The sequence below is a fragment of the Carassius auratus genome, unplaced genomic scaffold, assembly GCF_003368295.1.
Source record: "Carassius auratus strain Wakin unplaced genomic scaffold, ASM336829v1 scaf_tig00215808, whole genome shotgun sequence".
In the NCBI taxonomy this organism is placed as follows: domain Eukaryota; kingdom Metazoa; phylum Chordata; class Actinopteri; order Cypriniformes; family Cyprinidae; genus Carassius; species Carassius auratus.
The window spans coordinates 1,235,231-1,254,890 of NW_020528251.1; the positions used below are offsets into that span (position 1 = coordinate 1,235,231).

General features: G+C 36.4%; 1 protein-coding gene across 1 annotated transcript; it reads right to left on the reverse strand.

Annotated features, from left to right (window-relative positions):
• Positions 1-2,787: 2,787 nt before the first annotated feature.
• LOC113095901 (lysine-specific demethylase phf2-like) lies at positions 2,788-9,195 on the reverse strand. Its single transcript, XM_026261224.1, has 5 exons — positions 8,361-9,195; positions 6,284-6,379; positions 6,094-6,203; positions 5,279-5,573; positions 2,788-5,068 (listed from the first exon to the last, which is right to left on the reverse strand). Exons 1-5 carry the CDS (start codon positions 8,617-8,619, stop codon positions 4,980-4,982), a joined length of 849 nt encoding a protein of 282 aa, XP_026117009.1. The 5' UTR covers positions 8,620-9,195; the 3' UTR covers positions 2,788-4,979.
• Positions 9,196-19,660: the final 10,465 nt, after the last annotated feature.

The window sequence follows — 19,660 nt, forward strand, 5'->3', positions numbered from 1 at the left end:
ATCCACAGCGGTGCCGGCATCACTGTTAGGCCACACAGAGACATGACTTACTCAAACATTCCAATGCAATTAAAGCATCTTCTGCATGGCACGTTTCACTGAACCACTGGGGGCTTGTTAATAAGACCGCAGGGCTTTTACTGAAATCACAGTGAGAGGCGGGCAGCCCCATCACATCTGTGACCGCTACAACCACATATAATCACCATGAGATAAGCTCAAATATGACACTCAACAGATCCCACCTGGACTCCCCTGACACTGCAATTATGAAACCACTTGCCCTATAATTAATTCCTAATGGACCCAGAAATGATTTTAAGTCCAGTGACAGTGCTGTAAAACAGGTATAGACCTAAAGTCAAAATGCTCCATAAAACAAAAAGACAAGAAGAACGTCTCCTAAGTATTAGTAGGTTTGTAGATCTTGTCCTAAATAAGCATGAAATATCATATAAATACAAATAATTATTTGATTACCTGTACCGGTTTCATCAGAACCGATCAAATACCAAATCATCAATGTCCACTGAAAATTGACGATGAATGTTTTTTCTCTCTCAACATAGCCAACATGCCTGTTCGTTTTTTTTTTTTTGCTCTGATTTTTTGGCGAGGGGAATGTCCTGCATTGCTTTAGCCATCTGCCATCCACAAGCTGAACATTAACACACACACTGAGGACATCGGACAGATGTCTCTGTGGATGAAGAATATATTTGAAATGTAAGTACTGTCTTATTCAGTTTTTTTCAAATCTATTTAACAGTACATATTGAAATATTACCAGCGAACACAATTCATCTTAAAAAAAGCTTTCTAAAGGCTTACAGTATGCTTAAATCATTCAAGTTAGTTTTGTTGAATTAAAATAATTAAAATACAAATGTGAATTTATTAAGAAGGTTTTTTTTTTTTTTTTTAAGTTGGACCAGATACCAAAGGGGGAAAAAAATTGGTAATCTATGAAAATGTTCACATTTTGGTCAATTTAATACTATTCCCAAATGTGTATAGTAGATGAATAAAATAAATGCATAAACAATTGACAAGTTTGACTGTTAATGTAATTAAAATACATGGGAAATAAAATCACAGTTTATTTATTAATTGGTTTAAACAGCATTAAAATATATTTATCCACAGAACCCGTGAATGAAGATGTTAGGGTTCTTTGTCAATGTTCTATATTAAATAATTTTTGTAATGATATATTTAATTAAAGAGCTTAACCACCCGTCTTCTTCCAAATCAGTCATACTAAATCTTTTTGAAATGGCGCTGCTTTTTCTGATGTTAACTAACTGCTAAAACAATGTTTGCTAAACACTGCTGTGCACAGACAAACAAACTGGTGGCAGGAACAAGTTAGGCCTGATATACGGGCCTCTTCTGCAATTGCTCTTAGAGATAAACATCATTAATATGCTACAAAGTACTTAGGGGGGACATTGGTGCAACTTTGCTGGGGGGTTTGGTTTACCGTGAGGCAATGAGCTGTGGCGTTTTCTGCGCTGTGTGTGTGATACGTGGCAGATGTCGATGACAAAATCTGCATTTCTATGTTGAGAGTGGAAGCCTGCCTGCCACATACTCCAGCGATAACAAATACCTACTCAAATATGGCTTTATCCTAAATTATTTGAAATGTATGTCATGCCGTTACGATTTATTTGGGATTGCGTGTAACGTCGGAGACCAAAGGAAAGAAATAAAGGCAAAAGTAAACATGAAAAAAATGTTGAAATTGGTTTTTAGGCCACATTTGTACAGTAATTGTTTGCTTATGGACAAATGTTTTTGAACTAGGTTAACATTTTTCTGCATTTCCTCTCCAAATGAGCTCAAAAAAAACCCATCAGTGACAAACCTTCTTCTTTTGTTTATGCAGCAATTGTCGTACTACACATTCCAGAGCACGAACTCACAGAAATCCCATTTATTTTGATCAGTAAAAAATCTTAACTGGTGTCATGAATTGAGCAGATGTACCTACCGGTCAACCCTTTCCGCTGGGAAGCAACAGACGTATTTTCTGGGACGTCTATCTCCACCTGGTGGCTCGCTGCATGTTCACCTCCAATCCTCATAAATCAGGGCAAGAAGAGAGCTAAAGAGGTGAAAATAAGAACAATTGGAAGCCACGGGGAAATAAAGAAAAAACAGAGAGATACGATTTACACACAGAGCTAAAGATAACAGGAGAGGAATATTATTCTACACACATTCTCTTATACATATAAACCGTGTTGCAAATAATAATACAATATTTGAACTATATGAACATGGATCGAGTATTAACAGTGTTGCCCTTGGCTTGGTTCATGTTAATGATTTGGCTGGAGCCGCTGGTGTTTTGGCTTTAGTTGTGTATTAATGAACAAAAGCAAAAAGTGCAGCTTGGCTCCCAGTGGACAATGTGGTTCTAAATGGGGGGATTGTGTGCAAGTTGAGAGTTTCTCCAGGGCATCAGACCTGAGTGGTACAGTAGCATGAGCCCATTTAGAAGTAATTACCACGGCATGTTCCAGAGAACGTGTGTAGCCCTGCCATTCCACATGAATGGTGGAAGAACATGTTCCCAAAACTGACTTTTGTGTGCCGTTATGGCATGGGAACAGACTTAAATACATAATGAGCGACTTCATTTAGAAAAACAAATTACGCATGGGACAATAAACCCTAATATAAAAAGGTTAAAAATAAACAGAGACATATGACATTTAATACAAAAAAAAAAAAAAAATTATCTTTATGAGTCTGAAAAACGGTGCACTACTACAAAAGTATCATTCACTGCCTTGAAACAGTGGATGCATTTAATAGTTTGAACATATAAAAATAAACCACAACAAAGCAACACACATTTTGTACAAATAAAAACCTGAAATAGTTCCATTGACAAAGATTCTGAGTGTTTCGATTCGGAAAGGTGGATACAAGATTTACATTGCTAACTAAAACACTGCAAATAATGAGCACAGTAAACCTTGTTAAGAATGTATATGCTCTATTACCAAAATAAAACTCGTGGCATGATGGTATGGATCTTTAAAATAGCTGCTTAATAATAATGTAACATTTCATATTGATGAGCGGTTGCACTTGATTTGATGAAAACAATAAAGACGTGGTTTTGCAAAGACAAAAAAAAAAAAATATATTGCCCGAAGTTAATGATAGAAGTGTCCTAAGGGGCTCACAGACTGATAAAATATTTCAAACAAAACCTCTTAAGAATTATACAAGTATAAAAGGCTACAAACTTACATCACTGACACAGAAAACACTTCACAAGGTGCTAGTAAAATAACTTTAAAATACATCAGGGGTATTTTAGCTCAAATGCCAAGCTGGTTGTAGAAACTGTGATTTTTTTTTTTCTTCTTCTCCCCCGTCATAAATGAATAATAATACACTTGTTTTTCTGCATGTAAGGCCATATGAGAATAAATGTTACACTGTTTACTTTGTTCTCCAGGCAACACCTTTTGTCTAATGTAACAGAATGAAATGAAAACATAACGATGGTTAAAAAAAGTTCAGCTATTGTGTAAAAAATGTTAAAAGGTGATGGTTACTTCTATATCTTTATATATATATATTTTTGTCTGTAATTAGCAAAAACTAGTAAAAATGTATAATGAAGTATTAAGGAAAAAAGGATACAAAAAGTAGTCATTTAAAAAGCTATATACAGGCTACATTCTACATACTGTACTGTGAAGCAAATGCATATTTCATTCTAGGGTAATTGGTGCTGCCTGTGAAACAAACAGAAGAGAGAAAGTATCCCCATGTAGTGAAATGTCAAGGATGAGGCTTATCATCAGTGCTTGAGATCTCTTTCATGTAGTGATGCATTATGTTTGGCGAGTGTTTTGTATCATAAAATAGAACCGTAATAAGAGCTACATTGTCAAACAATAAAAAATAAAAATAAAAAAAACAGCATGACATAAAACTGATTGTAGTATCAATGTCTAAAAACAATAAAAATATATAAATAACATTTTAAAAGATGTGCTAACAATTCAGTCAAAGTTTAGCATGACTTTTTTTTTCATGTGATACACTGATTTTCTAGACCAACAGGGGAAAATTTAGTGAAAATGTGGTTTATCGATATGCATGTTTAATTGCATGATTTGTTGAAATAGACAGTTTTTCCCGAACAAAAAAAAAATATATAAAAAAAATTAAAAGCTGTCATTTTATAATAGCTGTTAAGATATACAAAACTACTAAAAATTGAGTTCATATTTGTGCTTCACTGAAGATTTGCAAGTGCCTCCTGGCTTCAAACTACCTATGACATCTACAATTATATTAGGTCAATAAATATTATCTGTGATAGTGCTTAGCAAACAGAAAAGTACTTTTGTCCTGTGTAGGTAATGCGTATAAAAAAATGCAGAATTAAGCAAAGTAAATTCCAAATGAGGGAACATAAAATCACCCGCCAGTTGTGAAATTCGTCATGTCTTCAGTATACTTGTTAAAAAACAAAAAAAAGACAATGATAAGCCACATCCAAAAAGCAGTAATGAATTTCTTGTTTGCACCCTTCCACCAACCCTTCCCCCTCCTCAAAACAATGCATGCAAACGGAATACATGCAGGGGATACTTTCTTTATCTTGGAATGACTGCTATTTACTGTATCTTAGAATATATTAGCAACCCCTGATAAACTGAGAGCCGTAGTAAAACAAGACAAATTCTTCTTACAAAATATTAATAGCAGGTATTCTGTACATTTTTAATATCTGAAAATTATAAAGTAAAAGAAAAGGCAAAAACCTATCTGAGCTATGTTCTTCTTAGAAATTGAAAACTTGTGGGATCCTGTTCGCATTCCCGTCTGTTTCTGTCCTTATGCTCTCATCCCAGCTCATCGAGGGAGGGAGGGAGGGAGGGAGGAATCAGTCCTCGGGTCCATAAACATCAGGAGAACGCCCGAGTCGCCCATTGTCCACGTTACAGCAGGAGCTTGCCGTTACGATGAATCTTTAAGATTTTTCCAAGTCTCTGTTTGGCCGTTGCCATTCCTTTCTTTAGCCGCTTCGCTGTGGGGAAGACAAAGCGAAATGGTTAGCATATGCAACAACAACATTGCAACTCTGATCACGGCAATGCATTATTAAGCCACAGCTGTGTCAATAAAGATCCAGAAACTGCAACTCTTATACTGGCCAGCGCAACAAAGAAACCTTTAAACATTAATACTCATCAAAAAAACAAAAAAATAGTCCTACTTATGTTTTGGCCAAAATCACCTTTGGAGTCCGTCGAGTTCCCACGTTCGACTTTGGCTGGCGGGACAGATAAGGTGTTCTGAGATGACGATGATGATGAAGGCCGTCTCTGGCTGAGGAAGACTCCGGGGGCCATGGGTTGCGAGCTGCCGGCGGTCTTGCTCGTTCCAGTGCTGTATTCATGGTCACCCTGGTTTGTCTCAGAGTCCGGGGTAGGTTCTGGAGAGCTGCTGTCCTGAGAGAGTTTGTGAGGCTCCTCTACAGCCATGGGCTTCTTTTTGGTACTCTTTTTCTTCTTCTTGATCTTCTGCTCCTCCTGTAGCAAGAACTGGTTAGTAGGGGTCATTAGCTAAATCAGTCTTACAGCCGTTTCTATAGAAATGGAAGCTATTAGAAAGGATTCAGAATTTATTTTACTGACTCAAGCTGCATAGAAGTATCCACATTTTTTTTATGACACTCAAGCTGCATAAAACCTGATGATCATGTATTCCAGCATGATCCAAAAAACATCTTGTGCTCAAAGGAGTTCACATCAACAAAATCATAATCTAATTTTTCAAAATCATACAACAATATATTCACAATGTGGTCTCAACTATTTGGACCCCACTGTAAATGAATGCCATGGTACAATGCAGATACAGCATTCACAAAATTGTAATTAAATTAATTGTCAATTGCATTTAAAAATAGAAAAATAAATGTTTTCTGTAAATTCACGGGAATACTAATAATAGGTGCAGACAGTCTTAAAATGACTCTATACTGACAGATTAAATGCCCTGGTAAATATCAGTTATTGCACTGAATAAACTGAAGAACAAAGTTTTAACCTGATGAGACAATTTAGCTGCCGCAGCTGCCAATCCTGTCTCTATGGATGCCACACGTGCCCCCTCCCGAGCTGGTCTCTCCTGTCGTGGTACAGTAGGCCCAACTCGTGCTGCAACAGTATGAATATAATCCCATGTGATTACATTTTTATAGTCAGATTCCCATCTGAAACTGTAGACTTTGCACTACCTGTAGGACTATATGGAGTGTCATCTGTATTTTTCCTTTTTTTGGATCTTGATTTGAAAATGGGGCTGTCTTCCTCAGATTCCAGAGACGGATAAACTGGGGGGATGGGGGGAGAAACATAATTATCACCATATCAGCATCTATAGGCTTGTTCACACCGGGACGAATATCGCCCATGATTATCGCAGACGTTAAACGCCTTCTGACTAAACAAAGGGCACCAATGTAAGAGTGAACACCGACGCGCAAAACGTGAGGCGTAAAAGCGTTATTTTTCTTTAAAAGCCTCAGGCGCGTTTTTTTGGTTTGATGCACCATGTTAAAAACTGGTCTGAGACTGGTGCTTTTGTTCAGTGCCTGAAGCTGCTAAAAGTTAAAGTAAAACACGACTTGGTGGCACTCAAGCACAAAACGGTCTGGCCGAGCACACTTGATACCTAATGAGGAAGAGGAAGTAAATAGACCAAGAAGATGCATCGAGGCAAGATGAATTTAGAGCTGCTGGTCTCATTGGTGTCTGAACACAACAGGGACTACAAAAATCCCGAAAAGATGGAGTTGTTTTGGAGAGGAATTGCAGATCAAATAGGATTCGATGTGTACCATTGTATTTCTGTTTTTTATTAAGCGCCATCTAATGAAAGGGAGGGAATTTGCATGTTCACTCGGCTCATTGCCATCAAAAATCGTTTGGGTATGTATACAAAATACGCGTTGAAAAACGTCAGGGATAACCGTGCGTGATAACTGTGCACGATAATCGGCCCCGGTGTGTACAAGGCTTGACCTTTAAAAAAATAAAAACTGCTTTCAAACATTTGCATTAATACAGTTTGGTCTTGCTATAAAATTCAAGGCTATATTCATTATAAAATCAAGAGTAATAAATTCTAAATAATCATAACAACAACAATACTTCAATAAATTGTAAACAATAATTTAACAATATTATCTCTATAAAAAAATAAATAAAAATGCATGCATTACAAAAAGTAAAAGTTAGCTAATTCTATAGAAGCCACCATTTTCATTAATTTTGCAATGTATTCTCTTTTTGGAATGCCACAAGTATGGTTTAACGTCGCTAAAGAAAGCAATGTAAATGTGCAATGTCGAAAAAACATTCATTTTAAACACATAGCTTGTATATAAGAAACCACCCTTTTTTTGCACTCCATAAACTACAGTTTTAAGTGTTTTCTCATTGGACAGGATGTTAGCGTGACACCAGATGCACGGCAGCTGTTCCTTGCCCTGCCTTGGCCTGCATGCACCTAGCTTCTTTGAACTCAACTACTCAGGAACACGCAATTTCCAACAATTAAATTATCAAGACAAAGAAAAAAATGTTTACAGAAAGGAGGAATGCTCGTGTGTTTGATAAAACTCTCTCTTAGTGTGAGTCCAAATGGGAATGTGCGTGCTAGTAATGACTAATTAGGGTATCAGATCAAAAAGCATTTAAAACAACAGTTTAAAACTCATGCTAATGGATTATTAACAGGCTACTAATGGTCTTGCTGTTCTTGGAAGGGGTTCACAAAAGCTATAAAAGAGACTCAGAAAGGAGAGCTTGAAAAGTTCTAGCTGAGAGTAAAAACGCATGTCACTTTGCCGTGAATGAAAACCCTTAAGTCAAAATTAAACTCTAATCAGAACGTTGATAGAGCAGATTTACACTGTTTGGCTTTGCTCTAAGAGCACCTGGGCAATTCCAAATGATCATGAAACATCCTTGACAAATTGTCTCAGAGGAACTAATTGGTCTTGATAATAGTGCAAACAAGCTATCCAAGATGAAGGTACGAGAGAATTGCAATCTGTTCTCCAAATGGGTTCTTAAGGGGATAGTTCAGCCAAAAAATTAAAATGTCATCATTTACTCACCCTCATGTCATTCCAAACCTGCATGACTTCATTTCCTCTAAATGTTGGGGTCCAAACAACATTACACCACTTAATTGTATGGACAACAAAAACACCCGAGACGTTTTTCGAATATGTTCATCAGGAGAAAGTCAATTTTGCGTGAACTACCACTTAAGCACAGTAAAAAGAATCCCTTTGAAGAACTTACCATAATCAGAATCCTTAAAGCAAGCGTCCATGTGGTCCTGGTCATCATCGAACATGTCCAAACTGTCCACACTGCTGCTCTTTTGCGTCTTCTTGGGTAAGCGTTTGGCCGGCCGCTTGCTGTTGCTTGCCATTGCTCCGGTCACGCTGCTCGGCTTCTTGCTGGCTGTGCTGCTGTGCGAGTTGTTCTTTGTTTGGCTATTGCTCCAGGACGTTTGCAGGAGAGAGTCTGATGACTGCAGGTTAGCCATGGACAGCATGCCCTGGATGGCCTCCTGTGTGCTGGGGGATGCAGGTGGCTGACTGTAAGTCCATCAATAAGAAATACACAACACACACGTACATTACTCCGAGTGTCAGTGGAATGAGAAGCGATTCGAGTTTTCGGTAGTGAGTCGGGTGATGGAAAGCAACGAGGTTGGAGATGGATACTTAAAGGTGAAATGTGTCATGTCTGCACGGCTAGTGTATCAGACAGATTTCCCAGACAAATAGAATAGAATCAAAGCTTTAATTTACACTAAAAATCTAAATTTAAGAAAACCAGTATTTCCAGGCCACATTAACCACATGACTTGAGGCACTTTGATGCACATTTATGACTTCATTGTCAAGTAAACATGTTTCCTTTATAGTTAATTTTCATGTCTTCAACTAAAGAATAAATAAACACAAATTAAGTTTAATTTATGTGCATTATTAAATTCATTGTTTCCATCCACCATTTTTTTCAATATCCAGTGTTGTTGCTGATAAAGCAGTGGTTTCCAAGCTTTTTCAACTCACAGCCCACACAACCAAACACGTGTGTTTGCGCAGCCCACTGCAAAAAAAAAATTAACTGACCCCGCTATTGTTGAGATAATAACTTAGTACTCAGAAGCTATATTGTTAACTGTATTTATTGAATGAACTAGGGCTGTGCGATTTCTTTGATCAATTTTGCGATTTCGATTTTAATCAATTTTGACACACACAGATATGTTTTACAGTTATAAATGCATTTTCCAAAGCTATAAAGCGATTTAGAAATCGCGCACGCTCATATCGTGATTATATGATGCTATTAATTGCACAGCCCTAGAATGAACTGGCAAAAAGAAAATAACTCGGGCTGGCACTGCTCAGCAAAACGGGAGAACCAGATCCAGACAGAGCTCGGCAGCAGGTAGACAAGTCAGCGGAGCAAGCAGTCAGGAGGGAACATGTTGACAGCCATTTATGGATGTTTGAATTTGTTGTTCTGTAGCATATGCACCAAAAATATAAATTGGTGGTTTATTCTTAAACCAATCAGCGAGCTCGATTAGTGGAATCATAGTGACAGTTTAATATTTAGGGGTTCAAGCACGCAGTGCTGAAACCCTATTGTAATTGTTAGGATTTTTATTAGGGGTTCAAGCACGCAGTGCTGAAACCCTATTGTATTTGTTAGGATTTTTATTATTATTATTAGGGGTTCAAGCACGCAGTGCTGAAACCCTATTGTAATTGTTAGGATTTTTATTATTATTATTATTATTTTTCCGCCTTAAAACTGAACGGGCAGCCCAAACCGTAAGGCCTAGAGAGCTGAAACTTGGTCAAAAGGTAGTAGTCTTGCTCGCTACTCAGGCGCAAAGATCCGGCCCAATCGGCCAGTGGGGGGCGCTACAGTGATCAAAAATGCGTTTTTGCTAATAGCTCCTAAACCGCTTGTGATAGAGCCAAAAATTTAACATTTCTGGAATCCGTGGGTCATGCGAAATTATAAACGGTCACTCTGATTTTGGGTCTAGGAGGCCTCGTTTTTTCGCAAATTTGACGTATGTCCAAAACCTACTTTTGCGAACTAGTCCTAGGTTTTTCACCCAATCTGAACCAAACCACTGCAGAAATGTTCTCTGTCCAGTGAATATCAATAATTATCAAAAAAAAGTAGAAATTTCGACTCACTGTCGTAATGGGATGCCAAAACATTCGAAAGTCGAGGACCAATTTTACGCAACAGGCTATAACTCATTAATGAAATGAGATATCTTCACCAAACATGGTACACATATGTATGAGCTCAATCTTTGGTCAAATAAAAAAAATTGCGCATCTCTGCCACTTGGGGGCGCAATAAGATAGAAAAAACACATAGATGTCTATAACTAGGCAACCGTTGGCTCGATCGACTTGAAAATTGGTATGCAGTGTCTTGGTCTGAAGGGGCACAAGTACCTATGAGGACATTTGCATATCTCAAAAAACATGGCCGCCATTGGCCAAACAATTTTAAGCACCTATTTGAAAGGGTTAACGGATGTTGATCGGAACGAAACTCACTGGGTACGTTCGACTCATGAACCTTAAGGTCTGTAAGAATTTTGAAAGAAATCGGACACTAGTTGGCGCTAACGAGTTTTATGGCTTTGTAATCACGTGGTGTTTCACATATCAACACAATATCCATATCATTTGATAGATCTCCTCATAATGCACAACTTTGCCTCAAGAACCATTGCTGTCAATCAAATCGTTCATTAATTATTCACAAATATGTTAAAAACCTACTTTTGCGAACTAGTCCTAGGTTTTTTGTCCGATCGGAACCAAACCACTGCAGTAATAATCTGTGGACTCTCTAGATCAATAATTATCAAAAAAATGTTGAATTTTGTACTTTGGTTAGCGTTAAAGGGGTAATTAAGAAAAGGGGTGTGGCCAAACATACCCCAAAGCCTATAAAACCTAAAGGAAAACTCAAAACTTTATGAAACTTGGTGAAAACATGTAACAGGTGACTCTTAACAAGCATGCAATGTTTCATGGAGATCGGACCATAGATGGCGCTATAACAGTTGAAAAAGCCTCAAAAACACACATTTTCAATAGAAAATGATCACAATTTGTAGGACATGTTCATACATTCAAACAAACACTAGATCTTAATATCATATGATAGATCTCCTCATAATGCACAACTTCGTCTCAAGAACCATTGCTGTCAATCAAATCGTTCAATTGTTATTCACAAATATGTTAAAAAGCTACTTTTGCGAACTAGTCCTAGGTTTTTTGTCTGATCAGAACCAAACTACTGCAGTAATATTCTTTGAACTCTCTAGATCAATAATTATCAAAAAAATGTTGAATTTTGTACTTTGGTTAGCTGTAAAGGGGTAATTAAGAAAAGGGGTGTGGCCAAACATACCCCAAAGCCTATAAAACGTAAACGAAAACTCTAAACTTTATGAAAATTGGTGAAATCATGTAAAAGGTGACTCTTAACAAGCATGCAAAGTTTCATGGAGATCGGACTATAGGTGGCGCTATAACAGTAGAAAAGGTCTCAAAAGACAAGATTTATATGGTAAATGGCCTCAAATTGTTTGAAAATGCTCATATATTCACTCAAAAACACTAAATCTTCATATCATATGATAGATCTCCTCATTCTGAAAAACTTTGCCTCTGGGACCAATTTTGTCAATAAATCTGTTAATTAAATATTCAAGATTATTTTAAAAAGTTACTTTGGCAAAGTATTCCAAGGCTTTAAGCTGAAAATCAATAAAACCACTGAAGTACAATTCTGTAGACTCTGAAGGTCAATAATTATCAAAAACGTTGAACAATTGCATTTGGACAACTATAAACCACTGATTTTATAATATGTTATTTGCATAGTGTACACAAAGGCCTATTAATACAAACAGAAAGCCCACAAATTATCAAAACTGTGTAAAATAATGCATAATTTCATTCTTAACAAGCATGCAAAATTTAAGAGAGATTGGGCAAAAAAAATAACACTATAACAGTTATGTTTAAAAACACTGTTGTTTGAGTAAATGCAATTTATAACCTCTAGATGGCAGCGGAAGACCACTAATGGGCTCATTCAGTTAAGTTAAACAGTACTGTTTTCATGAATTCAAGCAAAACATTAATAAATTAACTGTTATAACATTTTAAATCTCATTGAATTGATGTTTTCCATTTGGTTCATACAGATGTATCAGTTTTTACAATTTTTCCACATTATGATTACAGTTTAACCTGAAAATGACATCTAAACTCTTAAAAAGAGAAGACTTGCAATAAGTTTATTGTCACCTATCACTTATTTCAGATACCTATATCTGCAACAACATGTTTGTGCATGTATATGTGTGTGTGTGTGTGTGTGTGTGTGTGTGCATATGCTTATAGAGTATTAACATATTAGTTTAATCAGTGAATTTCAGTGTGTGTGTCTGTCTGTTAGCCTGTTCTCCATTTTGGATGTGTTTAACTGTCATCCATGCATCCAGCTTGGCTCAGACCACCTCAGATGCCTTAAATGCTTGAACCCCGTAAATGCTGCTTGCAGCTTTAATTATTATTATTATTATTATTCTTCCGCCTTAAAACTGAACGTGCAGCCCAAACCGTAAGGCCTAGAGAGCTGAAACTTGGTCAGATGGTAGTAGTCTTGCTCGCTACTCAGATACAAAGAACCGGCCCAATCGGCCTAACGGGGGCGCTACAGCGCAAAAAACAAAAATTTTGGACAATTTTGGCCGTAAAGTGTAAACCGTTAGCCATAGACTCAAAAACATGGCATTGTTGCAATCCTTGGGTTAGCCCGAACAAAAGTGCACGGCGCCTTTTTGGGGTCTACGACGCACCGTTTTCTCGCAAAATCGAGCTAAATCCGAAACCTACTTTTGCGAACTAGTCCTAGGATTTTCAACCAATCAGAACCAAACCACTTCATAAATATTCCCTGGACACTCAATATCAATAATTATCAAAAAAAGGTTGAAATTTCAATTCTTACGCGAAACAGTACACCAAAAAGCGTCTATGCTAACGTTAGCCAAATGCTATTTTAACTATAACTCTTGAACGGAATGAGATATCTTCACCAAACTCGGTATACATATGTATAAGCTCAATCTTTGGTCAAATCAAAAATATTGCGCATCTCTGCCACTTGGGGGCGCTATAAGATAGAAAAAACACATAAATGGCTATAACTAGGCAACTGTTGCCTCGATCGACTTGAAAATTGGTATGCAATGTCTCGGTCTGAAGGGGCACAAGTACATATGAGGACATTTGCATATCTCAAAAAACATGGCCGCCATTGGCCAAACAATTTTAAGCACCTATTTGAAAGGGTTAACGGATGTTGATCGGAACGAAACTCACTGGGTACGTTCGACTCATGAACCTTAAGGTCTGTAAGAATTTTGAAAGAAATCGGCCACTAGTTGGCGCTAACGAGTTTTATGGCTCTGTAATCACGTGGTGTTTCACATATCAACACAGTATGCATATCATTTGATAGATCTCCTCATAATGCACAACTTTGCCTCAAGAACCATTGCTGTCAATCAAATCATTCAATTGTTATTCACAAATATGTTAAAAACCTACTTTTGCGAACTAGTCCTAGGTTTTTTGTCCGATCGGAACCAAACCACTGCAGTAATATTCTGTGGACTCTCTAGATCAATAATTATTAAAAAAATGTTGAATTTTGTCCTTTGGTCAGCTGTAAAGGGGTTATTTAGAAAAAGGGGTGTGGCCAAACATACCCCAAAGCCTATAAAACCTTAACGAAAACTCAATACTTTATGAAACTCAGTGAAATCATGTAACAGATGACTCTTAACAAGCATGCAAAGTTTCATGGAGATCAGACCATAGGTGGCGCTATAACAGTAGAAAAGGTCTCAAAACACAAGATTTATATGGTAAATGGCCTCAAATTGTTTGTAAATGCTCATATATTCACTCAAAAACACTAAATCTTTATATCATTTGATAAATATCCTCATTCTGAACAACTTTGCCTCTGGGACCAACGTTGTCAATAAAGCTGTTAATTAAACATTCAAGATTATTTTAAAAAGGTACTTTGGCAAACTAGTGATCGGGTATAAGATGAAAATCAATAAAACCACTGAAGTACAATTCTCTAGACTCTGAAGGTCAATAATTATCAAAAACATGTTGAACAATTGCATTTAGACAACTATAAACCAGTAATTTTATATTATGTTATTTGCATAGTGTACACAAAGGCCTATTAATACAAACAGAAATCCCACAAATGATCAAAACTGTGTAAAATAATGCATGATTTCATTCTAAACAAGCATGCAAAATTTAAGAGAGATTGGGCAAAAATAAAAAAAATAACAACACTATAACAGTTATGTTTAGAAACACAGTGTTGTTTCAGTAAATGCAATTTATAACCACTAGATGGCAGCGGAAGACCACTAATGGGCTCATTCAGTTAAAATGAACAGTACTGTAGAAAGGATTCATGAATTCATGCCAAAACATTAATAAATTAACTGTTATAACATGTTACATCTTATTGAATCAATGTTTTCCATTTTGTTCATACAGAAACATCATTTTTTACAATTTTGCCACATTGTGATTACAGTGAAACCTGAATGACATCTAAACTCTTAAAAACTAGTTTAATCATTTAATTTCAGTGTGTGTGTGTCTTTCTTTTGGATGTATTTAAATGTCATCCATACATCCTGGTTGGCCGAGACCACCCCAGAGGCACAAAGACCTATTAATACAAACAGAAATCCCACAAATTATCAAAACTGTGTAAAGTAATGCATAATTTCATTCTAAACAAGCATGCAACATTTAAGAGAGATAGGGCAAAAAAACCCAACAACAACACTTTAACAGTTATGTTTAAAAACACAGTGTTGTTTGAGTAAATGCAATTTATAACCACTAGATGGCAGCGGAAGACCACTAATGGGCTCTTTCAGCTAGTACTGTTTTTATGAATTCATGCCAAAACATTAATAAATTAACTGTTATAACATTTTGTATCTCATTGAATTGATGTTTTCCATTTTGTTCATACAGATGTATCAGTTTTAACAATTTTGCCACATTATGATTACAGTTTAATCTGAAAATGACATCTAAACTCTAAAAAAAGAGAAGACTTGCAATAAGCTTATTGTCACCTATCACTTTTTATCAAATACCTATATCTGCAACAAAATGTTTGTGCATGTATATGTGTATCTTTGTGTGTCTTTGTGTGTGTGTGTGTGTGTGTGTGTGTGTGTGTGTGTGTGCATATGCTTATAGAGTATACATATATTAGTCTAATCATTTACTTTCAGTGTGCGTGTCTGTCTGTTAGCCTGTTCTCCATTTTGGATGTGTTTAACTGTCATCCATACATCCAGGTTGGCTCTGACCACCTCAGAGGCCTTAATGTGCTTGAACCCCGGTAAATGCTGCTTGCAGCTTTAATTATTATTATTATTATTATTCTTCCGCCTTAAAACTGAACGTGCAGCCCAAACCGTAAGGCCTAGAGAGCTGAAACTTGGTCAGATCGTAGTAGTCTTGCTCGCTACTCAGATACAAAGAACCGGCCCAATCGGCCTAACGGGGGCGCTACAGCGCAAAAAAACAAAAATTTTGGACAGTTTTGGCCGTAAAGTGTAAACCGTTAGCCATAGACTCAAAAACATGGCATTGTTGCAATCCTTGGGTTAGCCCGAACAAAAGTGCACGGCGCCTTTTTGGGGTCTACGACACACCGTTTTCTCGCAAAATCGAGCTATATCCGAAACCTACTTTTGCGAACTAGTCCTAGGATTTTCAACCAATCAGAACCAAACCACTTCATAAATATTCCCTGGACACTCAATATCAATAATTATCAAAAAAAAGTTGAAATTTCAATTCATACGCGAAACAGTACACCAAAAATCGTCTATGCTAACGTTAGCCAAATGCTATTTTAACTATAACTCTTGAACGGAATGAGATATCTTCACCAAACTCGGTATACATATGTATGAGCTCAATCTTTGGTCAAATCAAAAAAATTGCGCATCTCTGCCACTTGGGGGCGCTATAAGATAGAAAAAACTCATAAATTGCTATAACTAGGCAACCGTTGGCTCGATCGACTTGAAAATTGGTATGCAATGTCTTGGTCTGAAGGGGCACAAGTACCTATGAGGACATTTGCATATCTCAAAAAACATGGCCGCCATTGGCCAAACAAATTTAAGCACCTATTTGAAAGGGTTAACGGATGTTGATCGGAACGAAACTCGCTGGGTACGTTCGACTCATGAACCTTAAGGTCTGTAAGAATTTTGAAAGAAATCGGCCACTAGTTGGCGCTAACGAGTTTCATGGCTCTGTAATCACGTGGTGTTTCACATATCAACACAATATGCATATCATTTGATAGATCTCCTCGTAATGCACAACTTTGCCTCAAGAACCATTGCTGTCAATCAAATCGTTCAATTGTTATTCACAAATATGTTAAAAACATACTTTTGCGAACTAGTCCTAGGTTTTTTGCCCGGTCGGAACCAAACCACTGCAGTAATATTCTGTGGACTCTCTAGATCAATAATTATTAAAAAAATGTTGAATTTTGTCCTTTGGTTAGCTGTAAAGGGATAATTTAGAAAAAGGGGTGTGGCCAAACATACCCCAAAGCCTATAAAACCTAAAGGAAAACTCAAAACTTTATGAAACTCAGTGAAATCATGTAACAGGTGACTCTTAACAAGCATGCAAAGTTTCATGGAGATCAGACCATAGGTGGCGCTATAACAGTAGAAAAGGTCTCAAAACACAAGATTTATATGGTAAATGGCCTCAAATTGTTTGAAAATGTTCATATATTCACTCAAAAACACTAAATCTTCATATCATATGATAAATCTCCTCATTCTGAACAACTTTGCCTCTGGGACCAATGTTGTCAATAAAGCTGTTAATTAAATATTCAAGATTATTTAAAAAAGTTACTTTGGCATACTTGTGATACGGTTTAGATGAAAATCAATAAAACCACTGAAGTACAATTCTCTAGACTCTGAAGGTCAATAATTATCAAAAACATGTTGAACAATTGCATTTGGGCAACTATAAACCAATAATTTTATAATATGATTTTTGCATAGTGTACACAAAGGCCTATTTATACAAACAGAAAGCCCACAAATTATCAAAACTGTGTAAATAATGCATGATTTCATTCTAAACAAGCATGCAAAGTTTAAGAGAGATTGGGCAAAAAAAAATTACAACACTATAACAGTTATGTTTTAAAACACAGTGTTATTTGAGTAAATGCAATTTATAACCACTAGATGGCAGCGGAAGACCACTAATGGGCTCATTCAGCTAGTTAAACAGTACTGTTTTCATGAATTCATGCCAAAACATTAATAAATTAACTGTTATAACATTTTAAATTTCATTGAATTGATGTTTTCCATTTTGTTTATACAGATGTATCAGTTTTTACAATTTTGCCACATTATGATTACAGTTTAACCTGAAAATGACATCTAAACTCTGAAAAAGAGAAGACTTGCAATAATTTTATGTCACCTATCACTTATTTCAAATACCTATATCTACAACAAAATGTTTGTGCATGTATATGTGTGTCTTTGTGTGTGTGTGTGTGTGTGTGTGTGTGTGTGTGTGCATATGCTTATAGAGGAGACATATATTAGTCTAATCATTTACTTTCAGTGTGTGTGTCTGTCTGTTAGCCTGTTCTCCATTTTGGATGTGTTTAAATGTCATCCAAACATCCAGGTTGGCTCTGACCACCTCAGATGCCTTAAATGCTTGAACCCCGGTAAAATGCTGCTTGCAGCTTTAATTATTTTTGTAATTTAATTATATATATGAAATGTTATTAAGTTATGACTTAGACATTTTTACATATATTAACAATATTATTATTTCTTTTAATAGTAATTGGCGGCCCACCTGCAATACCATCGCAATGGTCGCCGCGGCCCCACAGGTTGAAAACCACTGTGATAAAGGAACTCCACTATTTTTGAAAATAGGCTAATTTCTAAATCCCCTAGAGTTAAACAGTTGAGTTTTACAGTTTTTGAATCCATTCAGCTGATCTCCGGGTCTGGTGGTAGCACTTTTAGCTTAGCTTAGCATAGATCATTGAATGTAATTTTGACCTTTAGCATTTCGCTCAAAAATGACCAAAGAGTTTCTATATTTAAAACTTGGACTCTTCTGTAGTTATATTGTGTACTAAGACAGACGGAAAATGAAAAAGTTGGGATTTCTAGGTTGATATGGCTAGGAAACTATACTCTCATTCCGGAATAATAATCAAGGAACTTTGCTGCCATACCATCTAAAAAAGAAAAGGTAATAAAACTAACAAAAGCACAAAATTACTAAAACTAATTAATTTCAAATCAGAGTCAACTGTGCATATTAAAAATAGTAAAATAAAATACTATTACAACATTGAAATATTATACTTATATAGTATAATATTTTAATATTGAAAACATTACAAATATCAGCTTTAGACCGCTATAGAAATGTTTGATTGTCATTTCCACTGCAGCCGAGGTATGGTATAGTTATCTGGACTTAAGGCAACCGTTTCACTGGTAATTATATTTAATCAACTGAACATGTAAAGCTAACAGGTGGGCCTGGCAAACTGACATGAAAATCTAACTTAAGATCCAATGCAAGGTATCCCTGCATTATCTATAACGTCTTTGCTTCCAGTCAACCAAAACTGAGAGCACGAGCCAGAACTTACCGGTTCTCTTACAGTAACATCTGCTCAATCAATAAACAACTCTCACTAATGCTTTTCTAACTTACCTGTCACTTAAACGCTCATTTCCCACAGATTTTATTTGCCTCATCATATAATTATATTCCTATACTGTAGATCTTTGCATGTCAGAAGAAGATTCTGCCGTGTGAACTGAGAAGACTATTGTGTCCACATCTGCTTTTGAGCTTGAGGTAACCAGCAGAAAATACAGATTTAGCCTGTGCAAATTACCACCTATTAAGTGATTAACCAGTGAGGTGGAACAATGAGTCAAAAGCTTGTTTAATGTGGTTGCAACTGACTGGAGGCATTTCCTCCCCACAATCCTGCAGTCGTATGTCAGGTTTAAAAGCAGAAAAAAATAATTTGAGAAATTAACATATTTTAGCCATGTTTTCGTTCTCATTTTGTGTTTGAGCTGATTTGCAGCTTTCAGCGCAGTGGAAATAGACCATCAAAAATGTGCCCAAAACAGCAAACAGTAAAATGAAGAGGAATGGCCTGAAGCTTTTGCTGTATTTGACAAATTAATAGTGCAGAGGGATTAAACAAATAATGCCAGCACATGTAAACCGCTTATAAAGAACGGTGCAATCTATTACTTTTGCCATTGTTCGACAGATGAAGAAATGCCTGTGCTCGATGTGTTTACATTGTGAAGTTTAAGAACTAAGAATTAAGCTAGAAAT

Coding starts and splice junctions, on each gene's coding strand:
- LOC113095901 (XM_026261224.1), bottom strand. CDS start 8,619: ATGCTGTCCATGGCTAACCTGCAGTCATCAGACTCTCTCCTGCAAACG. Junction 6,204..6,283: donor CACTCCATATAGTCCTACAG/GTAGTGCAAAGT, acceptor ATACTGTTGCAG/CACGAGTTGGGCCTACTGTA. Junction 5,574..6,093: donor CAGCTAAATTGTCTCATCAG/GTTAAAACTTTG, acceptor TTCTTGCTACAG/GAGGAGCAGAAGATCAAGAA.